Source organism: Hippopotamus amphibius, chromosome 1, assembly GCF_030028045.1.
Source record: "Hippopotamus amphibius kiboko isolate mHipAmp2 chromosome 1, mHipAmp2.hap2, whole genome shotgun sequence".
NCBI lineage: Eukaryota > Metazoa > Chordata > Mammalia > Artiodactyla > Hippopotamidae > Hippopotamus > Hippopotamus amphibius.
The window spans coordinates 100,261,067-100,282,360 of record NC_080186.1 but is presented as its reverse complement, the minus strand read 5'-3'; the positions used below and the strand labels follow the sequence as shown (position 1 = coordinate 100,282,360).

Here is a 21,294-nt window from a genome sequence, read left to right as displayed (position 1 = left end):
TTTAGGTCTTCTGCCCATTTGTGGATTGGGTTATTTGCTTTTTTGGTATTAAGCTGCATGAGCTGCTTGTATATTTTGGAGATTAATCCTTTGTTCATTGCTTCGTTGGCAAGTATTTTCTCCCATTCTGAGGGTTGCCTTCCTGTCTTGTTTATGGTTTCTTTCACTGTGCAAAAGCTTTTAAGTTTCATGAGGTCCCATTTGTTTATTCTTGATTTTATTTCCATGCTTCTAGGAGGTGGGTCCAAAAGGATCTTGCTTTGATGTATGTCATAGAGTGTTCTATGTTTTTCCCTAGAAGTTTTATAGTGCCTGGCCTTACATTTAGGTCTTTAATCCATTTTGAGTTTATTTTTGTGTATGGTGTTAGGAAGTGTTCTAATTTCATTCTTTTACATGCTGCTGTCCAATTTTTCCAGCACCGCTTATTGAGGAGGCTGTCTTTTTTCCATTGTATATTCTTGCCTCCTTTGTCAAAGATAAGGTGCCCATATGTGTTTGGGTTTACCTCTGAGTTCTCTATTCTGTTCCATTGATCTTCCTTTCTGTTTTTGTGCCAGCACCGTACGGTGTTGATCACTATGGCCTTGTAGTATAGTTTGAAGTTAGGAAGGCTAATTCCACTAACTCCGTCTTTCCTTCTCAGGATTGCTTTGGCTATTCGGGGTCTTTTGTGTTTCCATACAAATCGTAAGGTTTCTTGTTCTAGTTCTGTGAAAAATGCCATTGGTAATTTGATAGGGATTGCATTGAATCTGTAAATTGCTTTGGGTAGTACAGTCATTTTCACAATGCTGATTCTTTCAATCCAAGAACATGGTATGTCCCTCCATCTTTTTGTGTCATCTTTGCTTTCTTTCATCAATGTCTTATAGTTTTCTGCATATAGGTGTTTTGCCTCCTTAGGCAGGTTTATTCCTAGGCATTTTATTCTTTTTGTTGCAGTGGTGAATGGGAGAGTTTCCTTAATTTCTCTTTCTGCTCTTCCGTTGTTAGTATATAGGAATGCAAGAGATTTATGCACATTAATTTTGTATCCTGCTACTTTACTAAATTCATCAATTAGTGCTAGCAGTTTTCTGGTAGAGTCTTTAGGGTTTTCTGTGTATAATATCATGTCATCTGCAAAGAGTGACAATTTTACATCTTCTTTTCCAATTTGGATTCCTTTTATTTCATTTTCTTCTCTGATTGCTGTGGCTAAAACTTCCAAAACTATGTTGAATAATAGTGGTGAGAGTGGACACCCTTGTCTTGTTCCTGTTCTTATAGGGAATGCTTTCAGTTTTTCACCATTTAGAATGATGTTGGCTTTTGGTTTCTTATGTGGCTTTTATTATGTTGAGGTAAATTCCTTCTATGCCCATTTTCTGGAGAGTTTTTTCATAAATGGATGTTGAATTTTGTCAGAAGCTTTTTCTGCATCCATTGAGATGATCATATGGTTTTTATCCTTCAATTTGTTGATATGATGTATCACATTGATTGATTTGGGTATATTGAAGAATCTTTGCAACCCAGGGATAAACCTCACTTGATCATGGTGTGTGATTTTTTTAATGTGCTGTTGGATTCTGTTAGCTAGTATTTTGTTGAGGATTTTTGCATCTATATTCATCAGTGATATTTGGCCTGCAATTTTCTTTTTTTGTGACATCTTTGCCTGGTTCTGGTATCAGGGTGATGGTGGCCTAGTAGAATGAGTTTGGGAGTGTTCCTCCTTCTGTTGTATTTTGGAAGAGTTTGAGAAGGATAGGTGTTAGCTCTTCTCGAAATGTTTGATAGAATTCGCCTGTGAATCCATCTGGCCCTGGGCTTTTGTTTGTTGGGAGATTTTTAATCACAGTCTCAATTTCAGTGCTTGTGATTGGTCTGTTCATAGTTTCTGTTTCTTCCTGGTTCAGTCTTGGAAGATTGAACTTTTCTCAGAATTCATCCATTTCTTCTAGGTTATCAAATTTATTGGCATGTAGTTGCTTGTAGTAGTCTCTCATGATCTTTTGTATTTCTGTGGTGTCCGTTTTTACTTCTTTTTCATTTCTAATTCTGTTGATTTGCATCTTCTCCCTTTTTTTCCTCATGAGTCTGGCTAATGGTTTATCAATTTTGTTTATCTTCTCAAAGAACCAGCTTTTAGTTTCATTTATTTTTGCTATTGTTTCCTTCCTTTGTTTTTCATATATTTCTGCTCTGATCTTTATGATTTCTTTCCTTCTGCTCACTTTGGGGTTTCTTTGTTCTTCTTTCTCTAGTTGTTTTAAGTGTAAGATTAGGTTGTTTATTCGATATTTTTCTTGTTTCTTAAGGTATGACTGTATTGCTATAAACTTCCCTCTTAAAACTGCTTTTGCTACGTCCCATAGGTTTTGGGTTGTTGTGTTTTCGTTGTCATTTGTTTCTAGATATTTTTTGATTTCCTCTTTGATTTCTTTAATGATTTCTTGGTTGTTTTATAGTGTATTGTTTAGCCACCATGTGTTTGTATTTTTTGCAGTTTTTTTCCTGTAATTGATATCTAGTCTTATGGCACTGTGTTCAGAGAAGATGCTTGATATGATTTCAATTTTCTTGAATTGACTGAGGCTTGATTTGTATCACAGTCTACTTTAGATTACTGCTACGTTGATTTCAGTAAAATACAGAAACTTTCTCCAATATGGCTTCTCCCTCCTTTATGCTACTATCGTTACATATGTTACATTTATATGTTATAATTAAAAACAATTAAGGGAAGAGAACAAATAGATTAATATTCTTTAATAGGTTTACCAGTTACCTGTGCTCTTTATTTCTATATGCATTTGAGTTACTGTCTGAGGACACTTCCTTTCAACCTGAGGATCTTCTTTTAAGTCAGGTCAACTTGAAATGAATTCTCTTGATCCATAAGTATATGAGGATTTCTTTATTTCATTTTCATTTTTGTGGGTTAGTTTCGATGATTATAGAATTATTAGTTGGTAATTTTTTCTTTCACCAGTTTGAATTATGTCATCCCATTGCTTTCTGGCCTCTGTTTTTATGCAAAGTCTACTGTTAATCCTATTGTCATTCCCTTGTACATCAGGAATCATTTTTTTCTTATTTCAAAAATTTCTTTGACTTCAGTCGTTTAACTGTAACTATGCGTATCTTTTTCAAAGTCCTGGATCATCTTCACCATCATCATTCTGAATTCTTTTTCTGGAAGGGAGCCTATCTCCTCTTCATTGTTGTTTTTTTGGGATTTTATCCTGTCTCTTCATCTGGTACCAAAGCCTTCTGCCTTTTCATTTTCTCTATCTTTCTGTGGCTGTGGTTTTCAATTCCACAAGATGAAATACTACTGATACTGCTTGATACTGCTGTCTGCCCTCTTGTGGAGGAAGGTATTTAGGAGGCTCTGTGGGTGCTTCCTGATGGGAGGGACTGATGGTGGGTGGGGCTGGGTGGGCGGAGCTCAGTAAGACTTTAATCTGATTTGGTGGGCAGAGCTCAGTGCCGCTTTCATCTGCTTGTCTGCCAATGGGTGGGGCTGTGTTGCCACCCTGTTGGTTGTTTGGCCTGAGGCTACCTAGCACTGGAGCTTACAGGCTCTTTGGTGGGGCTAATGGCGGACCCTGGGAGGGCTCACGCCAATGAGCACTTCCCAGAACCCCTGCCACTAGTGCCCCGGTCTCCTCGGTGAGCCACAGCTGCCCCCCACCTCTGCAGGCAACCCTCCAACACCAGCAGGTAATTCTGGTTCAGTCTCCAATGGGGGTCACTGCTCCTTCTCCCTGGGTCCTGGTGAGCACACTGTTTTTTTGTGTGCCCTCCAAGAGTGGAGTCTCTGTTTCCCCCAGTCCTGTGGAGGTCCTGCAATCAAATCCTGCTGGCTTTCAGAGTCTGATTCTCTGGGGATTCCTCCTCCCGTTGCTGGACTCCCAGATTGGGAAGCCTGACATGGGACTCAGAACCCTCACTTTAGTAGGTGGACTTTTGCGGTATAACTGTTCTCCAGTTTGTGAGTCACCCACTCAGCATTTATGGGATTTGATTTTAAGGTGATTGCACCCCTCCTTCCATCTCATTGCGGCTTCTCCTTTGTCTCTGGATGTGGGGTGTCTTTTTGGTGAGTTCGAGTGTCTTTCTGTCGATGGTTGTTCAGCATTTAGTTGTAATTCCGATGCTCTTGCAAGAGGGTGTGAGCACACGTCCTCCTACTCCGCCATCTTGATCCTGTCCTATGTTCATTAATTGTTATAGTAAAAGCCACAAAGGCCAGATATTTTCTCCCTTTTGTATTTTGCTGTGTGATAATTTGTTATAAAACAAAAAGTTATGTTTTTCATTTTGGTAATTTAAAATTTTCTTCAATTAAAAATTTCCTATTTGAGCCAGAATGTCATTTCTTATTTTGGAATCATTTCACTTTTTTTGTGGGGTGGGGAGGCCATTTATTTATTTATTTATTTATTTATAGAGTTACTGAATTATGTCCATACACAGTCAGTAAAACCTTGTAGTTTTTGTGGGTTTTTTTTTTCCCCCTGTCATGGCCAAGTTACATGATTAAAGTTTTGTGGACTTGGGAAAACAAAAATATTTTATTATTATTAAGTTAAAATATTCCATTCATGGATTCAGCTTGGTGTCAAGTGCGTTTTGGGATGCATAAATTTTCACATTTTAGAGAGGCAAGATGGTACTTAACCTTTCAGCAGAGTCTATGGTAGTATCTTTGTAATCAAATAACTTATTGTTTTGCAGCAGTATTTACACTAAGTAGGGTAACTAAAGATATAAATAGTTTCATGCCAGTTCAGGTCAGGTCTTTTTCACTAAATGTATTTTGACACTAAACTTTCATTAAAATTTTCTGGATTTCAGAACTTGGGTAAGGAAATATGAGTTTAAGAGCCACTAAATTTTATGTTTTAATGTTAGATTGTGTATATTCATGTTTTTTACTTTTTGTTTGTGGCTGCCATCCTGTTTGTTGTATAAAAGTTTATGGCAGTTTATGGCTTGTATCCTTCACTGTTAAGTAAAAGTTTTCCATGTCCTATTTAATGCTTTTTATGATGAAATTGGATTTATCTAATGCTAATATTGTTTTTCCTCTTGTTTTTTGTTTGTTCTGCATCCTCCTGTCCACCCCAATTTGCTGATATTTGTTTATCTTTTTCTCTTTAAACCTTTCTTTTGTTTTAGGTATGTTTTTTGATTTGAGTAATATGCTTCTTAGAAGTTTTTTGGGTTTTTTTTAAGGTCTTCTATTTTTTTAATGTGAAAATCATGTTTATTTAATTCCAGCAGAGCTCTTTTCTTTATACTTATGATGTATATATATTCTAATTGCATTTCTCTTGGTAGTTCTTAGTAACTTTTTTTTTATCCTAGTCAAGTTCTCTTTTATTTCTTCCATTAGCTCTGCCTCATTAGGAGCCAGTCAGCTGGTTCTGATTGTTCACCTTGGTCTCCCTCAAGTTACTGAACCTCCTCAAATGGAATATATTTGTTCTTTGCCTATTCATGAGTACCGCTCGCTTTACAGGGTCAGTTTTGTCAGGGGTGATTTTTGGTCAGTGGTGAATCAGTAGACCATGGAAGACATGATAAACTTTGTTTCAGCTGCCCTTTACTAAATACACTTTCAGATTAATTACCTTATCCCAAGAGTAGCAAAGCCTTATAGTTTCCCTGCTCAGCATGTACATCTGGGGTTGATGCAGTCCTCACGATCCAGGGACTGACTGACTGATTGAGCCTATTGGTGCAGAATTCAGATGGCCTCCTAAAGGAGGCAGTGGATTAGCAGATGCAGTGAACAGGCAGCCATGGAATCCTGGCTCTTCATGGTTAAGGCTCCAGGTTCCACTGGGCCTTTTCAGTTCCATGCCTCCTTCCCCCATGAAAAGAGAGTGAAGAAGACCTAGGTGCATGTAAGTAAGCACATGTGTGTATACACAGATTGAAGCCTTCTCTCCGGTGAGCTGTATCCACAAAGAAGACTCAAAATTCCTTTAGTTTTGGATTTGAGTACTTAAATTCAAGAACTGTCTTGAAGTGCCTGAGTTAGTGAAAAATCATTCATTCAAACTAGATGTTCAGTACTTTTTTTGTAAAGAACTAGATGGTATATATTTTATACTTTTATAGGGCTAGTCCAAATACTATCCCTACAACTTTTCCCTTCTTTTCCTTTAAAAGTATAAAAATCATTCTTAATAAATTATTGGCTGAACTGTTTATTATTTCTTAAACTGCACTTTTTAATAGCTAGCAGGCTGTAACTTGCCCACATTACCAATTTAAAAGTATGTTATTTTTTTACACAAGTTTCTGTTAATATTGAAAAAACTTCGGCAACCTTATTTCAAATAATGCTGAATATTGGAATTAGATTGCTGTATTTGGTAATGAATTTACTCATAATTTTCGGAGTATGTTAGGTTTTTGAATTTTAATTTAAAGTTCTATCTAGGAAGCTTAAAGAATACCAAGAAGCTTTATGATAACATCCATGCTTATTACTGTATTTCCTAAATATATTTTGTTTCTTCCATTCGATAATCAATGTCAGGTCTTATATGATCATTTATGCATATAAGTGGCCGTATATAACTATGACTTCAGGTTAAGTCAGTTTTTTTTTTTTTTAAAGGAGTTGATTTCTTTTTTCTTTTTTTTTATGAATTTGTTTATTTTATTTATTTATTGGCTGCGTTGGGTCTTCGTTGCTGCACATGGGCTTTCTCTAATTGCTGAGAGTGGGGGGTCTGCGCTTCATTGTGGTGTACGGGTTCCTCATTGTAGTGGCATCTCTTGTTGAGGAGCATGGGCTCTAGGCACGTGGGCTTCAGTAGTTGTGGCATGTGGGCTCAATAGTTGTGGCTAGTTGTGGCTCACGGGCTGTGGAGCACAGGCTCAGTAGTTGTGGTGCATGGGCTTAGTTGCTCTGTGGCATGTGGAATCTTCCCAGAGCAGGGCTTAAACCAGTGTCCCCTGCATTGGCAAGCAAATTCTTTTTATTTATTTATTTATTTATTTTTGGCACACGGGCTTAGTTGCTCCGCGGCATGTGGGATCTTCCTGGAGCTGGGATCGAACCCGTGACCTCTGCATTGGCAGGCGGATTCTTAACCACTGCGCCACCTAGGAAGCCCGGCAAGCAAGTTCTTAACCACTGTGCCACCTAGGAAGTCCTAAGCCAGTTTTATATTTAGTGGTAAAAAAAAAAATATTTTTTTGGCTTTTTGAGGTTTTGTTTTATTGTGCTCAGCCTGTATATGTGTTGTAAGTATTTTTTTGTTCGTGTCGTGTTCAGTTCTTTATATTAATATTGATTAATTTCAGGTGTACAAATAGTGATTCGACATTTTATACATTACAAAATGATCACCACAGTGGTAAAACTGTCTTGTGCATACTTACTGGATACATACTACTAATAATTTAAATACACATTCTGTATGGTATTATTTTGTAGAGTTAATTTGATTATAAGTTAGTTATTTTCTATATTATATCTCCAAGTTTTTTCTATATAAAGTAGTATAGTTATTTATTCTGCCTCTCCATTCTCTTTTCCCTACCTTTTTTCACAACTTTTCTGGTAAGAATGCTCAACATATTTAACATTCTATATTTCCCGTTCTATATTTGTATTCATATACAAATCTTTGTGCTGCTACCTCCACTGCTATAAAATTTCTGTAGAAAAGATCAGTGACTTGTTGCTTCAGAATCTAATTATTTTTTTGCCTTCCTCCTTCTTAGCAAATATTTACTTCTTCCTAGGTGCCTATTATTTTGTGCACACAGGGAAGGAATAGAGATGAAGGTTATAGGTGCAAGGTGAAGGGAGGAATTAGCATTTGGGATGGTTATACCTATTAAACTTGGGGCTCTTGACACTACCTGATAATCTTATTCTTTCCACCCTTCTTTTTCCTGTTCCCTGAATTATTCAATTTAGACTTTCAACACTCAGCTCACAAGACTTACTCTCATTGCTTGATCTAGCTTCCCACTTAAGTGATTAGAGGCCATAGGTATAAATTCCCTTCCACTCCCTTCTCCACCTGAAAAACATGCCTGTATTTTTTCATTCATAATTACTAAGGTAAAGGAGGGGAATTGATTGAAGATTTGGACTAACTGCTCCACAATATCGGAAAGAGAACTACAGCTGAATAAAAAGATTATTAGGTCATGCCGAGAGTCAGCTGATATTTAAGGATAGTGTGTGGTTCTAAAAGTAAATTGGTACAGGGTGAAAAGATCATGAGTGGTTAATGGAAAAAGTAGTTAACCCTCGTTTGATTCTCATCTATTTCAGTCACACGTATGTGTTTGTGTACTGGCTTTTGATGTAAAATGTACTTATTGTGATTTGCAGTTGAAAATGTTTGGAATCTTTCTCCTAAATCTGAGACCTCCTTTTCTTTTGCTTGACCCATAATATTGGTGTACGAAGAGGTATTGTCCTTGGTCCTATTCTCCCTCACTAATCATAACTGCACTTCAGATTTGAAATACTTATATGATGGTGATTCACACTCTTCAGCTCTAGAACTATGCTAAACACAATCTATCCAAAACTTATTCATTACATTCTGGCTAAAATTACTTTTCTGTCATTTTGAGTAATTGTGTTAATTATCCATGAATTACCCATGCCAGAAATTTGCAAATCATCTAGAATTTCAGATTTCTTCTCTTGCTGTAATTGTTACCTCTCCATCTTCGTATATTTGTTCATTAAGTCGATCAGTTCTGCCTCTGATTTATCCTCTACATTTCTCTTATGACTGCCTTAGTTCAGTCTCTTATTTTGTTACTAATAAACTAGCCTTTTAGTTAGAGGGCTAGTTTAGAATAGGTTTTAAGAGCATGGGCTGTAGGTTCAGACATTTTGGTTTCAGACCTTGTTCTCCTCTCCCCTCCATTTACATTGTCATATGACTTGAGAACATTATCTGATCTCTCTGAATCTCAATTTCCTCACCTTTGAAGTGAGGATAGTAATTGAACCTACTTTACAGAGCAGTTATGAAGGCTGAATGAACTAACACATATAAATTTCTCAGTAAATACTACCTGATCTTACAGTGAAACCTTGTGCAATGCAAATATAGATATAATTTGATTATTTCCTGTCCCCAGCGCAGTGTTTATTTTCAAATGGGCAAGTTAAAATTCTTACTGGGATGAGGGCAGAGGTACAAGGTAGAGCAAAGTTGGGCTGGGAAACATGTGACAAGGAATATAGGGTGGCAGAGAGTCCCTGTGTCCCCAGTGTCTCATGAGCCAATTTAGGTGAATCAGACTGAAAAAAAGGTGCCAACTAATAGAGATTCCTGGAATTTCTGAAACTTGACTCTCTAGTTTGTGTGATTGAATTTCAAGGCATTTGCTTATTTTAAGGCAAGGTTTTACCTTATTTTAATTGACATAATTTTAATCATATCTCAATTTTCCCTTTGTGTTGTAATTAGAATGATTTTTTAAAGCTGAAGTTTAATTATAATAGAGCAGATTATTATCTTTTGGTATTTTAATTTCATGTTTTTAATCTCTAATATTTATATAATGTTTACTTTTAGCCCATGCATATTTACATATCAATATGTTTTACTGATGCCTTTGCTAATTAATTTCTGCATCTTCTAAATATTTTTCCATGTTCTTAAATATCAGGTTGAACTGTATAACATTGCCAGATTTGCAGGTCATAAGTGGTCGAATACTGGCAGTTTTGTATGGTTCAGCCTAATGCTTTATTAGTTCTTATAGCAATGAATAAGTACTGTTATATGTCTGGTAATTTGATTTGCTTATGCTGTTGAATAATAACTTCATTAGGATATAGATTGCTGGTTGACGGTTATTTTCTCTAACAGCTTTGAAGATAATTATTCCTGTTATCTTTTGGCAGGTGTTTTTTTTTACTGATGAGGTCAGCCAAAAGTTTGATTTTTTTTTTTTTCTCTTTCTATTACTAGTAGTTATTAAGAGGTTTTTTTCTTTCTTTCTTTCTTTTTTCTTTTTTTTTTTTTTTCAGGAGTTCCCTGGCGGCCTAGTGGTTAGGATTCTGGGCTTTTCACTGCTGTGGCCTGGGTTTAATCCCTTGACAGGGAACTGAGGTCCTGCAAGCTGCATGGCATGGCCAAAAAAAAGAAAGTTTTTTTTTTCTTTATTTTTGCTGTGTTAAAGTGCACATTTATTTTTATTTATCCTGCTCAGGACTTGGATTGCAATCTGAGGACTCATTTCTTTAGTTCTGAAGTTTCCAGCTATTATCTCTATAGCATCTCTACTTCAGTTCCTTCTTGAACTTCTGTTTTACACATACTGGAGTTTCTCATTCAGTCACACCCCCCCCCCCCCTTTTGACATCCAAAATGTGTTTATTGGGATGGTTTCCCATTCATCTTTTTAAATAAATTTATTTATTTAATTTATTTATTTTTGGCTGCATTGGGTCTTCGTTGCTGCATGCAGACTTTCTCTAGTTTCGGCTAGCAGGGGCTACTCTTCATTGTGGTGAGTGGGCTTCTCTTGTTGCACAGCATGGGCTCTAGGTGTAGTTGTGACACGTGGGCTCAGTAGTTGTGGCTCACGGACTCTACAGCACAGGCTCAGTAGTTGTGGCAACACGGGCTTAGTTGTTCCTCGGCATGTGGGATCTTCCCAGACCAGGGCTCAAACCTGTGTCCCCTGCATTGGCAGGCGGATTCTATTCTTTCTTTTTTTTTCCTTTAATTTAATTTAATTTAATTTAATTTTTCTTTAAGAACTTTTATTGAGATACAATTGACATACAATAAACTGCATATATGGCAGGCGAATTCTTAACCTCTGCACCACCAGGAAAGCCCCCCATTCATCTTGATTCAGGGTGCTTTTAGTGCTGCTTCTGTCTGAAGGAGCATCCTTCTGTAAGCCTTGCTTTTCCTTCTGTAAGCTGGCAAAGGATAGTAGAGCAGCCAACACACAAAAATGTTTGTGCATGGCTAAATACAGAGGTGATTTTATAGCATTTGGGGCATTTCACATCCATGAAATAGGAATTGGGGCTCTGCACCAGGCACTTCTTATGTTTCTTCTTTTCTGGAGAGGAATGAAGGAGATCCTTTGTGAGAGGCTTGTTCTTGTGGGGAGGTAATTACCACCAGAAAGTTTCATTCAGTTCTTTAGCTTGCTTCTTCTCTTGTAGTTTAGGTTTTTACTTCTTGGTTTATTGTGTTTGTTGACTCACTCTAACAGTATTAAAGTTTCTTCATGTACAATGTAGTTTTATTTATGAGCTTATCTTCAGTGGGAGTTCCACTTGTGCCTTGGGTTAGGAGGAGTTCTAATGAGGTGGTTTTGTGTTTAAAAATTTACCGGCCCAGACAAGCTTCTTTTTGTTGTTGTTGAAGGAATATGTGAATTTACTTACCTAAATAGGAATCCCAGGAAATTAGGCAAAAATAATGACTTCTGCCTCATGGACATTTTATTTGAAGTTCTGAGTTTATCAAAGAGGAGATTTTAAATAAGAACTTGAACTTAGGATAGAGAACAGAAGAGAAATGTTGAGTTCAGCCTTGGGGAAGATGACTAGTATGATGAACTAGATTCCTTGGGTTCCTTCTGGTTCATAATAGATTTACTTCCAATTTTCCATTCAGTGTTTCTGAAATCTCAGGAAAACTGGTGCCAGGACACAAAGGTGTTCAGAGCTGGAGGTTGCATTACTACATGAACTTCCCCTAAGTCATCCGGCTTTGGATAGATTACCAGTTTATTATAAAAGAATATAGCCCAGGAGCAGCCAGATGGAAGAGATGTATTGGGCACGGTATGTGGGAAGAGGTGTGGAGCTTCCATACTTGCTGAGTATATGACTCTTCCTGAATCGCCACAAGTTCACCAACCTGGAAGCTACTACTAGACAAGCTTCTTACTAGTTTCTTAACTCGGCCTTTGTATGTACTGTGCAGGTAGTATACACTTTGATTGCATATCTGTGCAGGCAGCTTGTTTGTGTTCAGACTTCTTGTGGGTGACTCCAGGGCTGGCAAGGATTTTAGGTTGTAGGGTCCTTAAACTTGCCCCATGGCTTTATTGAGGGAGTTCAACTTTTAACCTTTGTCTTACTTCCTATTCCCAGCGGTGGTAATGATAACCCCCGTGGCCCGTTTGCATCGATGCCTCACAACTTAGGCTTTGAGTGCCCTTTTTTGTTTCTGGCACTTCACAATTTTGCCTTCTTGGTTGTAGACTCAGTTATATATTTTTAGATCTTTGTTATATGTTAGCCGTTTCGGTGTTTGAGTTGGGGTCAGATGGTCTTACATCTGCTTAGTGATCCATCTTGAATGGAAGTCCACCGATTTACTGAAACTAAATTCCACTTAACAACACTGTGGAGATAAACTAGCTTGTAGACTTGTCTATTTTAGCCATTAAACACTCCCAACCCCAATAATTACATATTCTGGCATATTGACATTTAAAAGAAATTAATAGGTATGAATGAGTCTCTCACAACTTGAGCTTTGAAGTAATGAAATCAGTTCTAGGGACATTATGCATGAGGCTGGTCAGTAGCTTTGGCTTTGAAGTTTGGGTTTCTGTTTTGTATAAGTAATCAAAACTCAGCATGACAACTGGTACTGAGAGATTGAGTCAGGAGCACGCTCACCTGATCACTGATTAGAAGGGCATTGTTACTCATAAACTGAAATGGAAAATCACTCTCATTTTCAACACAAACATGTATATAATTTAAAAATTTGTTTATAAATAGAAGTAAATAACAAAAAGATCCCTAAAGAAGCTTCAACTCTTTTTGTTTTGGTGGTAAGACACTTTGACTAATGGGTGATCTGACAGAAGTAAGTAGTCAGCATAGGAATTGGTTTTGCTGATGTCTGCAGACTTAAATTTTCCTGTTTGGAGTTCTTTCATGCCTTAAATTTCTGAATTCCAGGCTTCTCTGAAAATCTTTATGGCAAATAAGAGTCTTTCTCAAATGTGTCCCCTTACTCCTTGTATGTTGGGTTGTGTTTCTTCTGCAATGTTCAGGTATCCTTTTGCCATCTACATTTTTTGAAAAAGATGAAAAGTCATAAACTGTGATGTCAGCTTGCCAGGTAGAAGTAGAAATTGAGAATTTGAGAAGAATCTGAGAATCAGCTTATTGAGTTCAAAAAAGAAAACATGGTATGACTTGTATCAAATCATATATAAAAGTTTAATGGATACTTTTATGTATTGAATATTTCTTGCTTAGAACAGAATGTCTCTTCAAAGATATTCCTTTAGTTAGATGTTGCAAATTTCTTATTAACATTCTCAGTTTTACATATATATAATTATATATACATATAGTTATATATACATATAGTTTCCTATCTGTAGACCTTTTTTTTTCCATTTGTGAACTTTGCACCTGCTATTCTTGGTTTGCATGCTGTTTCTTCCTTTCCTAGTTTTGTTGGGGGTCCCCAAGACCACCCTCAGGTTCAGTGATTTGCTGGAAGGACTCACAGAATTAAGAAAAACTGTTATACACATGGTTGATTTGATACAGTGAAAAGATACAGAGTAAAATTAGCAAAGAGAAAAGGTGCATGGTATGAAATACAGGAGAAAGCAGATGCAAGCTTCCACGTGTCACCTTTCAGTGGAGTTGCACAGGGAGGTGCTTAATTCTCCCAGTTACAATGTAAAATAATATGCAGAAGTATTGCCAACTAGGAAAGCCCACCTGAGCCTCTGTGTCTGGGAATTCTGTTGGGGAATCAGTCATATAGGGGTGCAGCCACCACAGAACTGATACCACCTGCTTGGACTCCAGCCAACCCCAGAGGTCAGACTGAATACAGATAGCCCAAGGCTTCAGGAGACAGAAACACTTTTGTCAGGTGTAATATTCCAGGAGTTCAGAGGTCATCTTCCATATGCCCGTTCAAGGGCTATTATTGAAGGCCTTCCTTGGGAATGTGCAGGGTTTAATGAACCCAGGCCAATAAGTATACTCTTTCTTGCACATTAGTGGATGTATGTTGATTCTTCAAGACCACGTATAAGTGTCACCTCTTCAGTAAAAACTTACCTTATGGGCTTCCTAGGTGGCGCAGTGGTTAAGAATCCGCCTGCCAATGCAGAGGTCACGGGTTCGATCCCAGCTCCAGGAAGATCCCACATGCCGCGGAGCAACTAAGCCCGTGTGCCACAAAAAAAAAAAAAAAAAACTTACCTTATTCACTGTTAGAAATCAGTTGCTCGCCTGTTTTTGTGCCTCGATTACTTATATTCATTTCCTTTGTAGTTATGCTGTATGTGTCTAGGATGGTTTTTTAATTCATGCCATCTTTTTTTTTTTTTATATATATTTCTTTTGCTGGTTAGAGAATTCTAGATTCTCAATATTTCTCTTGGAACTTTTCATTTGTTTATTGATTTGTTTGGCTGCATCAGGTCTTGGCATGCGGGATCTTCATTGTGGGATCTGGCATGTGGGATCTTTTGTTGTGGCGCACAGGCTTTTCTCTAGTTGCAGTGTGCAGGTTTCCTCTTCTCTAGTTGTGGCACGCAGGCTCCAGAGCACGTGGGCTCTGCAGTTTGGGGCACATGGGCTCTCTAGTTGAGGCTCAAAAGCTCAGTAGTTGTGGCGTGTGGGCTTAGTTGCCCTGTGGCATGTGAGATCTTAGTTCCCTGACCAGGGATCGAACTCACATCCCCTGCATTGCAAGGTGGATTCTTTACCACTGGACCATCAGGAAGTCCCTTCATGGCATCTTAGATGTAACGATATATATATTAATTTTCCCCTTTCTCCTGACCATACTGTTTTTTCCTTTGATTTGAAAAATTGTTTTATACATTTCCTTTTGAGCAGGATCTTTGTATGCATTTTATATTATAAAAAACAGTGTTTTGTTTTCATATATGTAATAGTAAATTTGAGTTTGTTTTAACAATGTATATATGTCTGCTGAGGGACTGATATTCCTACTTTTAGCATGACTTTTTGTTTTCATTTTCCATTACATGTAAGGTTCTGTAGTTTGTATATGTACAACTCTGCAGACAGATGCTCTACCACTGAGCTATACCTCCTATATGTACAACTCTTTTGGACTGTTTATATCCTTGTCTTTGGTTTTTCCTATAGCTGTACATGGTATAAACTGTAAAAGTTATATACTAGTCTTGAACCTTTTTTTTTTTTAAATATACTACAACTTTATTTCAGTCGCCCAAACGAAGTTAGCATGTAGGAAATTTAAATGAAACAGTATGGTAAAAATAGCAAAGAACCAAAAAGTCTAAAAAGGAAGTACACCTAAAGCAGGAGAATTCAACATTCGTTAGTGTTTCATCTTCCGTTTTGATTGACACTTGATGCTTGCAGATTTTGAAACAAACTTTGAGATCATGACTATTCTGAACAGCACCAGCACTAAGATTTTGTACATTCAGTTGGTTTGCAGTTGACTTGTTAGCTATTTATATAGTGCATAGTACAGATTTGTCACAGGTCAGATCACAGTGTTGAAGGAAAGAAGTACCTCGCTTTAATTAGAAAGGATCCCCTAAACTGCATTCTGCTTAAGACATCCAGTGTACAAGAGCATGAAAACCATCATAATAATGTGGCTCCAGAGAACAATCTTAGCTTCTTTTTCCTATTTTAAATACTGAAATCTCTAACAGTGACAAAACTGTCACATAGGACAGTACATGTATACAATAATTCAGTCCTACTTCTTGGAAAGAATGCATTTAGTGATCTGGGATAATGCAGAATGACAGGAAATATAACGTGATTCAATACTGGTTCTTTTTGTCATTTTACACAGATATCATGTTTGTTTGTTTGTTTATTTTATTGGCTGTGTTGGGTCTTTTTTGCTGTGTGCGGGCTTTCTTTTTATTTGCGGTGAGGGGGGGGCTACTCTTTGTTGTGGTGCACGGGCTCCTCATTGCCATGGCTTCTCTTGTTGTGCAGCACGGGCTGTAGGCACGTGGGCTTCAGTAGTTGCAGCACATGGGCTCAATAGTTGTGGCTCATGGGCTCTAAAGTGCAGGCTCAGTAGTTGTGGCGCTCGGGCTTAGTTGCTCCGCAGCATGTGGCATCTTCCTGGAGCAGGGATCGAACCCATGTCCCCTGCATTGACAGGTGGATTCTCAACCATTGCGCCACCTAGGAAGCCCTTGTGTTTGTTTTTTTAATGACAGGATTTTTATTTTTTAATTTTTTTTAAAATTTTTGGCCTAACCGCCTGGCCTGCAGAATCTCATATCCCCAACCAGGGATTGAACCCATGCCCCCTGCAGTGGAAGCCAGAGTCTTAACCACTGGACCACCAGGAAAGTCCTGATATGTTAATATTAGACCAAGACATAAAACATTTAGTGCATAAACCAATTTCTTTTTTAAGATGTAGCATTTTTATCGTAGTCTTTTATCTTACTTCGGACCACTTGTACTCAGTGCTCTATCCTACTATAGATTGTGTAACTAAATCAACAAAATCAAAAGTAATTTCTGACCGTATTTATGGGGGACATAAACATTTGTATCATCAAAGTGTTTGCATAACCAAAAGTACAGTATACTATAAAGATGAAAATGCCTATTTCTTTTAGAAAATAGTACTTTATAAGCTTGCTGCATCTTTGTCTTTACTGTTGGATGACAATGAATAGTTGTTAGAAAAAAAAAACTATATACTTGAATTACTATAGCTCATCCATCACAGGTTAACCTAAAAATGAAGTTTCTATAGAAACAGGAACTATTTTAACAAGGAAAAAAAAATTCCCTCATTCAGACCTCTTTGAGGTGGTAATGGCTGCAAACCTGTAGCATTTAGAAAACTGTGCTATCAATAAGCTCTGTCTTACGAACTTAGATTAAGAAATCTAGAAGGCAGATGAAAGTGGATTCTCTCTTCAAAACTTTAGTAAAACTACTGATAACCAAAGATTCCAAAGCAAATATGGCACATAACTCAAGTGTAAATCAAGATGGAGAGCCTGGAGAATTTTTGATTTCCTAAATTTTCAAAAAATTCTATTGTTGCAACATACAGGATTTCTCCCGTTTTAATCTTAGAAGTTACAAAGAAGAGGGAGTGGATTACGTACACACGTGAGTGCCCACACAAACATGCACACACACAGTGGTGAGTAGAGTATCTAGTTCCTTCTTTCCACCACCTAAGTTTCACTACCACTGAGCTATACCTCCTATATGTGTGGCTCTTTGGACTGTTTATATTCTTGTCTTTGTATGGTGTTTCCTGTAGTTGTGCATGGCATAAACTGTAAAAATTATATACTAGTCTTGGACCCTTTCTTAAAAGCAAGGATTGTGTTATGCTATATTCTTTTTTTAATTAATTAATTAATTGGCTGCATTGGGTCTTCGTTGCTGTGCTCAGGTTTTCTCTAGTTGCGGCGATTGGGGGCTACTCTTAGCTGTGATGCTTGGGCTTCTCATTGTGGTGGTTTTCTTGTTGCAGAGCATGGGCTCTAGGTGCATGGACTTCAGTAGTTGTGGCTCACGGGCTCTAGAGCACAGGCTCAGTAGTTGTGGTACACAGGCTTAGTTGCTCCACGGCATGTGGGATCTTCCTGTACCAGGTATCAAACCCGTGTCCCCTGCATTAGCAGGAGGATTCTTAACCACTGCGCCACCAGGGAATTCCTATGCTATATTCTTAATTTTATGGCTGACATAGTAGTCAGTTTGTTGTGTTGACTATGGTGCTGTTTTCTAGTTCTTAACTTTAACTTCCATATGTTACCTCAGCAGGTTTGTTTGTTCTGATAGATGATAGAATACTAGCAGGTTGAGTCACAGATGATCTTTCTTCCCACATTAGCATGAATTTAAGTAGTTCTGAACCAGGTCAGAATTTATAAGATGATAGAGTGTATATTTCTATTTCTACTGTAATAGAATTGCCATTAACTTAGGTGTCTTCAAACAAAATACATTTTATTCTCTTACTGTTCTTGAAGGCTGCAGTTTGAAATCAGTTTCACTGGGCTTACAGTCAAAGTGTCCACAGGTCTTCTTCCTTCTGAAGGTTCTGAGAAGAGAATCCATTTTCTTTTTTTTTTTTTTCCAGCTTATAGTAGCCACCTGTATTCCTTGGCTTGTGTCTCTGTCTCCAAAGTATATGACTTTAATCTCTGCTTTCATTATCAATTGCCTTCTTCTCTTCTGTTCTCTCATCTTCCATCTTGTTAGATCACTTGTGATGACATTTATGGCCTGTCAAATAATCCAGGACAGCATTCCAGTCTCAAAAGCCTTAATTTAATCACACCCGCAAAATCTCCTTTGCTGTATAAAGTGACACAGGTTTTCAAAGGATTAGGACCTGGATATTTTGGGGGGCCATTATTATAACTGCATATTGTAATAAAGAAGCACCGTAAAGGCTTTTTTGCATATTAATGCTTATTTTCTGTTCCTAAATAGGGTATTGTTTTTCCTCAGTGGAATAACTCTGTGGAATAACTTATTTTATTCAGCTCTGAATGCTCATTTCTTTGTTCTTGTCTATTATATATGAATAAATAGTTCCCATGTAGGCATCGTGTACAATTTCCTTATTTTTTCCTGAAGAATATTTCTTAATGTTGTTGTTTTGTGTTGTAGTTGGTGTAATACGGTGCCCAGTATGCCGCCAAGAATGCAGACAGATAGACCTTGTGGATAATTATTTTGTGAAAGATACATCTGAAGCTCCTAGCAGTTCTGATGAGAAATCAGAACAGGTATGCTTCTCAATTTCTCTTTATATTCCTATCTTGATATGAGTATATAAATTATAAGAAGACATGCTTGGATTGTTACATAATTTAGGGTAGTTATGCCTTAGTTTCATCTTTCAAATCGAAAATGAAAGATATCTATATTCTACACCCTCACACCTGGTTAAATGAGATTAAAAGTCATTACTTAAAAATTCAAACCTTGTATAGATTTTGTGTTCTGAGACTTAGATTTTTACCCACCTGAATGTTTGATCTGGAATGGAAAGGATTGTGTTGAAGAGAAATGGATAACAGAATAATTTTATTCTATGTACAGTCAATTAGTATATTTGAGAGCAAGTTAGAAAGTTTTCACCTTTTTATTTTGTGGATCTATATTTTGTAAATTTAATGTAGCTTAGTATTTATTTCCTCCTTTAGGTATGTACTAGTTGTGAAGACAATGCAAGTGCAGTTGGCTTTTGTGTAGAATGTGGAGAGTGGCTATGTAAGACATGTATTGAAGCACATCAAAGAGTAAAATTCACTAAAGATCACTTGATCAGGAAGAAAGAAGATGTCTCAGGTAAGATAGAAGCAGTTTTAATGATTACTATTAATCTCCTTTTTTTGCCTCTATAGCATTTCTACTTATCTTTATAAGCTTTTGATACCAGTATCAGTAAGAATTTAGAAAGTTAGATAAAAATTTTGTTTAGTTTAAAAATATATGTTTTATTTTACTACAGAGTCTGTTGGAGCATCTGGTCAGCGCCCTGTTTTCTGCCCTGTACACAAACAAGAACAGTTGAAACTTTTCTGTGAAACATGTGATAGACTGACATGTAGAGACTGTCAGCTATTGGAACACAAAGAACATAGGTACAGAAGTCATAATTGCTTATCAAGAAATATTATAAAAAGTTTCTTGTAAAATTACTTTTCATAAAGCAAATATTTATTCCATAATTTTGTTGTTAGCATTTTAAAGTTTCCATTTTTGTGTTTTATGTCTTAGAGCAAGATACATTTTTGATAAATTATTTAATGGTTTCCATATTCATATCTAATTGTCTTAAACGTATATTTGTTGAAAATGTATCAGTATATGGATTTGGGTTGCAAGAATGGAGTTATATTATTTCTTTCTGTGCAGTGCCTCTGGTTCAAATACACTTTTTTTCAAGTGTTCTGTGGTGTTTAGGCTATGGGCTATCATCTTAAAAGGTAGTATTTCCATGGGTATGGCTGATACCCATTTTAACATCAGAGCATAAATATACTCATTTCATGTTAGATGCACAGTTTGTAGAAAAACTAGGGATTAATAAGCATCCAAGTAGCACAGTTACTAATTCGTTAATACATAGCTTTGTATAACTCTAGAATGTCTTAGAGTTTTTAGTTTATTGGAGCCATTGGAATTTATTAGAATCATTTAGGAGAGGATATATTAATCCTGTTCGCTAGCAAGTATTGCATCTGTAGTTTGTGGCAGGCACTTTTCCAAATGCTGCATGTTTGTTTAATTCACATCAACCACCCATGAAGTGTTGGTACTGAGATCCTGACTGTTTTAAAGATGAGCGAGCCTCCTCACAGAAAGCTTTAGTAAATCTGTACAAGGTGTCCGCATAAGTGCTAGAGCCAGGATTTGAACACAGGCAGCTGGACTCCAGATCTGTTTTAACCTATATGCTCATTTTTTCCCATGTGGTATTCAGAATATAGAATACAGTGTATGAAATCTTTCAAACTTGACCTCATAAAGGTAATGCCCTTTTTTTCTTTTTCAAGGCACCTCTTACTGTTCTTTAGAACATTTGTGCAGAAATGCTACTTTAAACTTTTGTATCCTTTGTTACAAAATGTTTCATCTTACCTACTAACTGGCTAATATTTTACTTGAGGTGACTAATCTTGTGAATGCCTTCACCTCAGGTGCAAATCTTACCCTTGTTTTGTAATCTCAGTAAGACATTGAATTACTTTCTCAGAGCCCCAGACAGATCTTTGAGCATTTAGATTTATTATAGCTTTTTAAATTGATGGTGCAAAGCAAGAAGAATAGGAACATGGCACTCTTTTTCCTGTGAAAGAATAGCTTCAACCAATTCTCTCAAAGTTTAACCATGATCCATTCTTCCCTTTCCTTCACCACTTTCCTTTACCACTCATATCCAAGTGCTAATTATCTCTTGAATGTTCCTCCCTTTACTTTAGTTCGTTCACACTGTAATCTTCCTGGATAGACTGTGGCAGAACCAATGGCACTGGACTTAAAAGCCTAGGTTCCTGTTACTACAACACATTTACAACTAGTTTTCCTGCTTGGGGTTTTACCTTGTCAAATTCATTCTGTCCACATTGCTGCCGGTATCATTTGGCTGACATGTAGCTGTGCCCCACCTACCCCACCCCCTTTAAAAATACCCTTCAGTGATACCCCACATTAAAAGTTTAAAGTGTTCATTATTGAGTCTTACTACTCTTTCTGTTTATCATCTGTACAAAGTTAGGAAACAGTCCACAAGACCATCCTCTCTTCTAATACCA

At 37.1% G+C, this 21,294-nt stretch overlaps 2 protein-coding genes across 4 annotated transcripts in view; one reads left to right on the top strand and one right to left on the bottom strand.

Annotated features, from left to right (window-relative positions):
* Window positions 1–21,294, top strand: part of TRIM33 (tripartite motif containing 33) — a 125,369-nt gene that overhangs the window by 35,693 nt on the left and 68,382 nt on the right. For all 3 annotated transcript variants that reach the window (XM_057710550.1, XM_057710544.1, XM_057710481.1), the window contains exons 2-4: window positions 18,641–18,759; window positions 19,180–19,324; window positions 19,488–19,620. In XM_057710550.1, the coding sequence (XP_057566533.1) occupies window positions 18,641–18,759; window positions 19,180–19,324; window positions 19,488–19,620 (397 nt within the window). The remainder of the gene's footprint in view (window positions 1–18,640; window positions 18,760–19,179; window positions 19,325–19,487; window positions 19,621–21,294) is intronic.
* LOC130858765 (40S ribosomal protein S27-like) lies at window positions 10,874–18,082 on the bottom strand. Its single transcript, XM_057745751.1, has 2 exons — window positions 17,984–18,082; window positions 10,874–11,119 (listed from the first exon to the last, which is right to left on the bottom strand). The coding sequence occupies exons 1-2, from the start codon at window positions 18,080–18,082 to the stop codon at window positions 10,874–10,876; spliced, it is 345 nt and encodes a 114-aa protein (XP_057601734.1).

Bases quoted from the DNA above. Each gene is read 5' to 3' on its own strand.
- LOC130858765 (XM_057745751.1), bottom strand. From the start codon at position 18,082: ATGGATTCTCTTCTCAGAACCTTCAGAAGGAAGAAGACCTGTGGACAC. The intron at 11,120-17,983 runs GTAAGAGAATAA...CCTCCCCACAAG, and splicing joins AACTGCAGCCTTCAAGAACA to AACAAGCCTCTCACAAAGGA.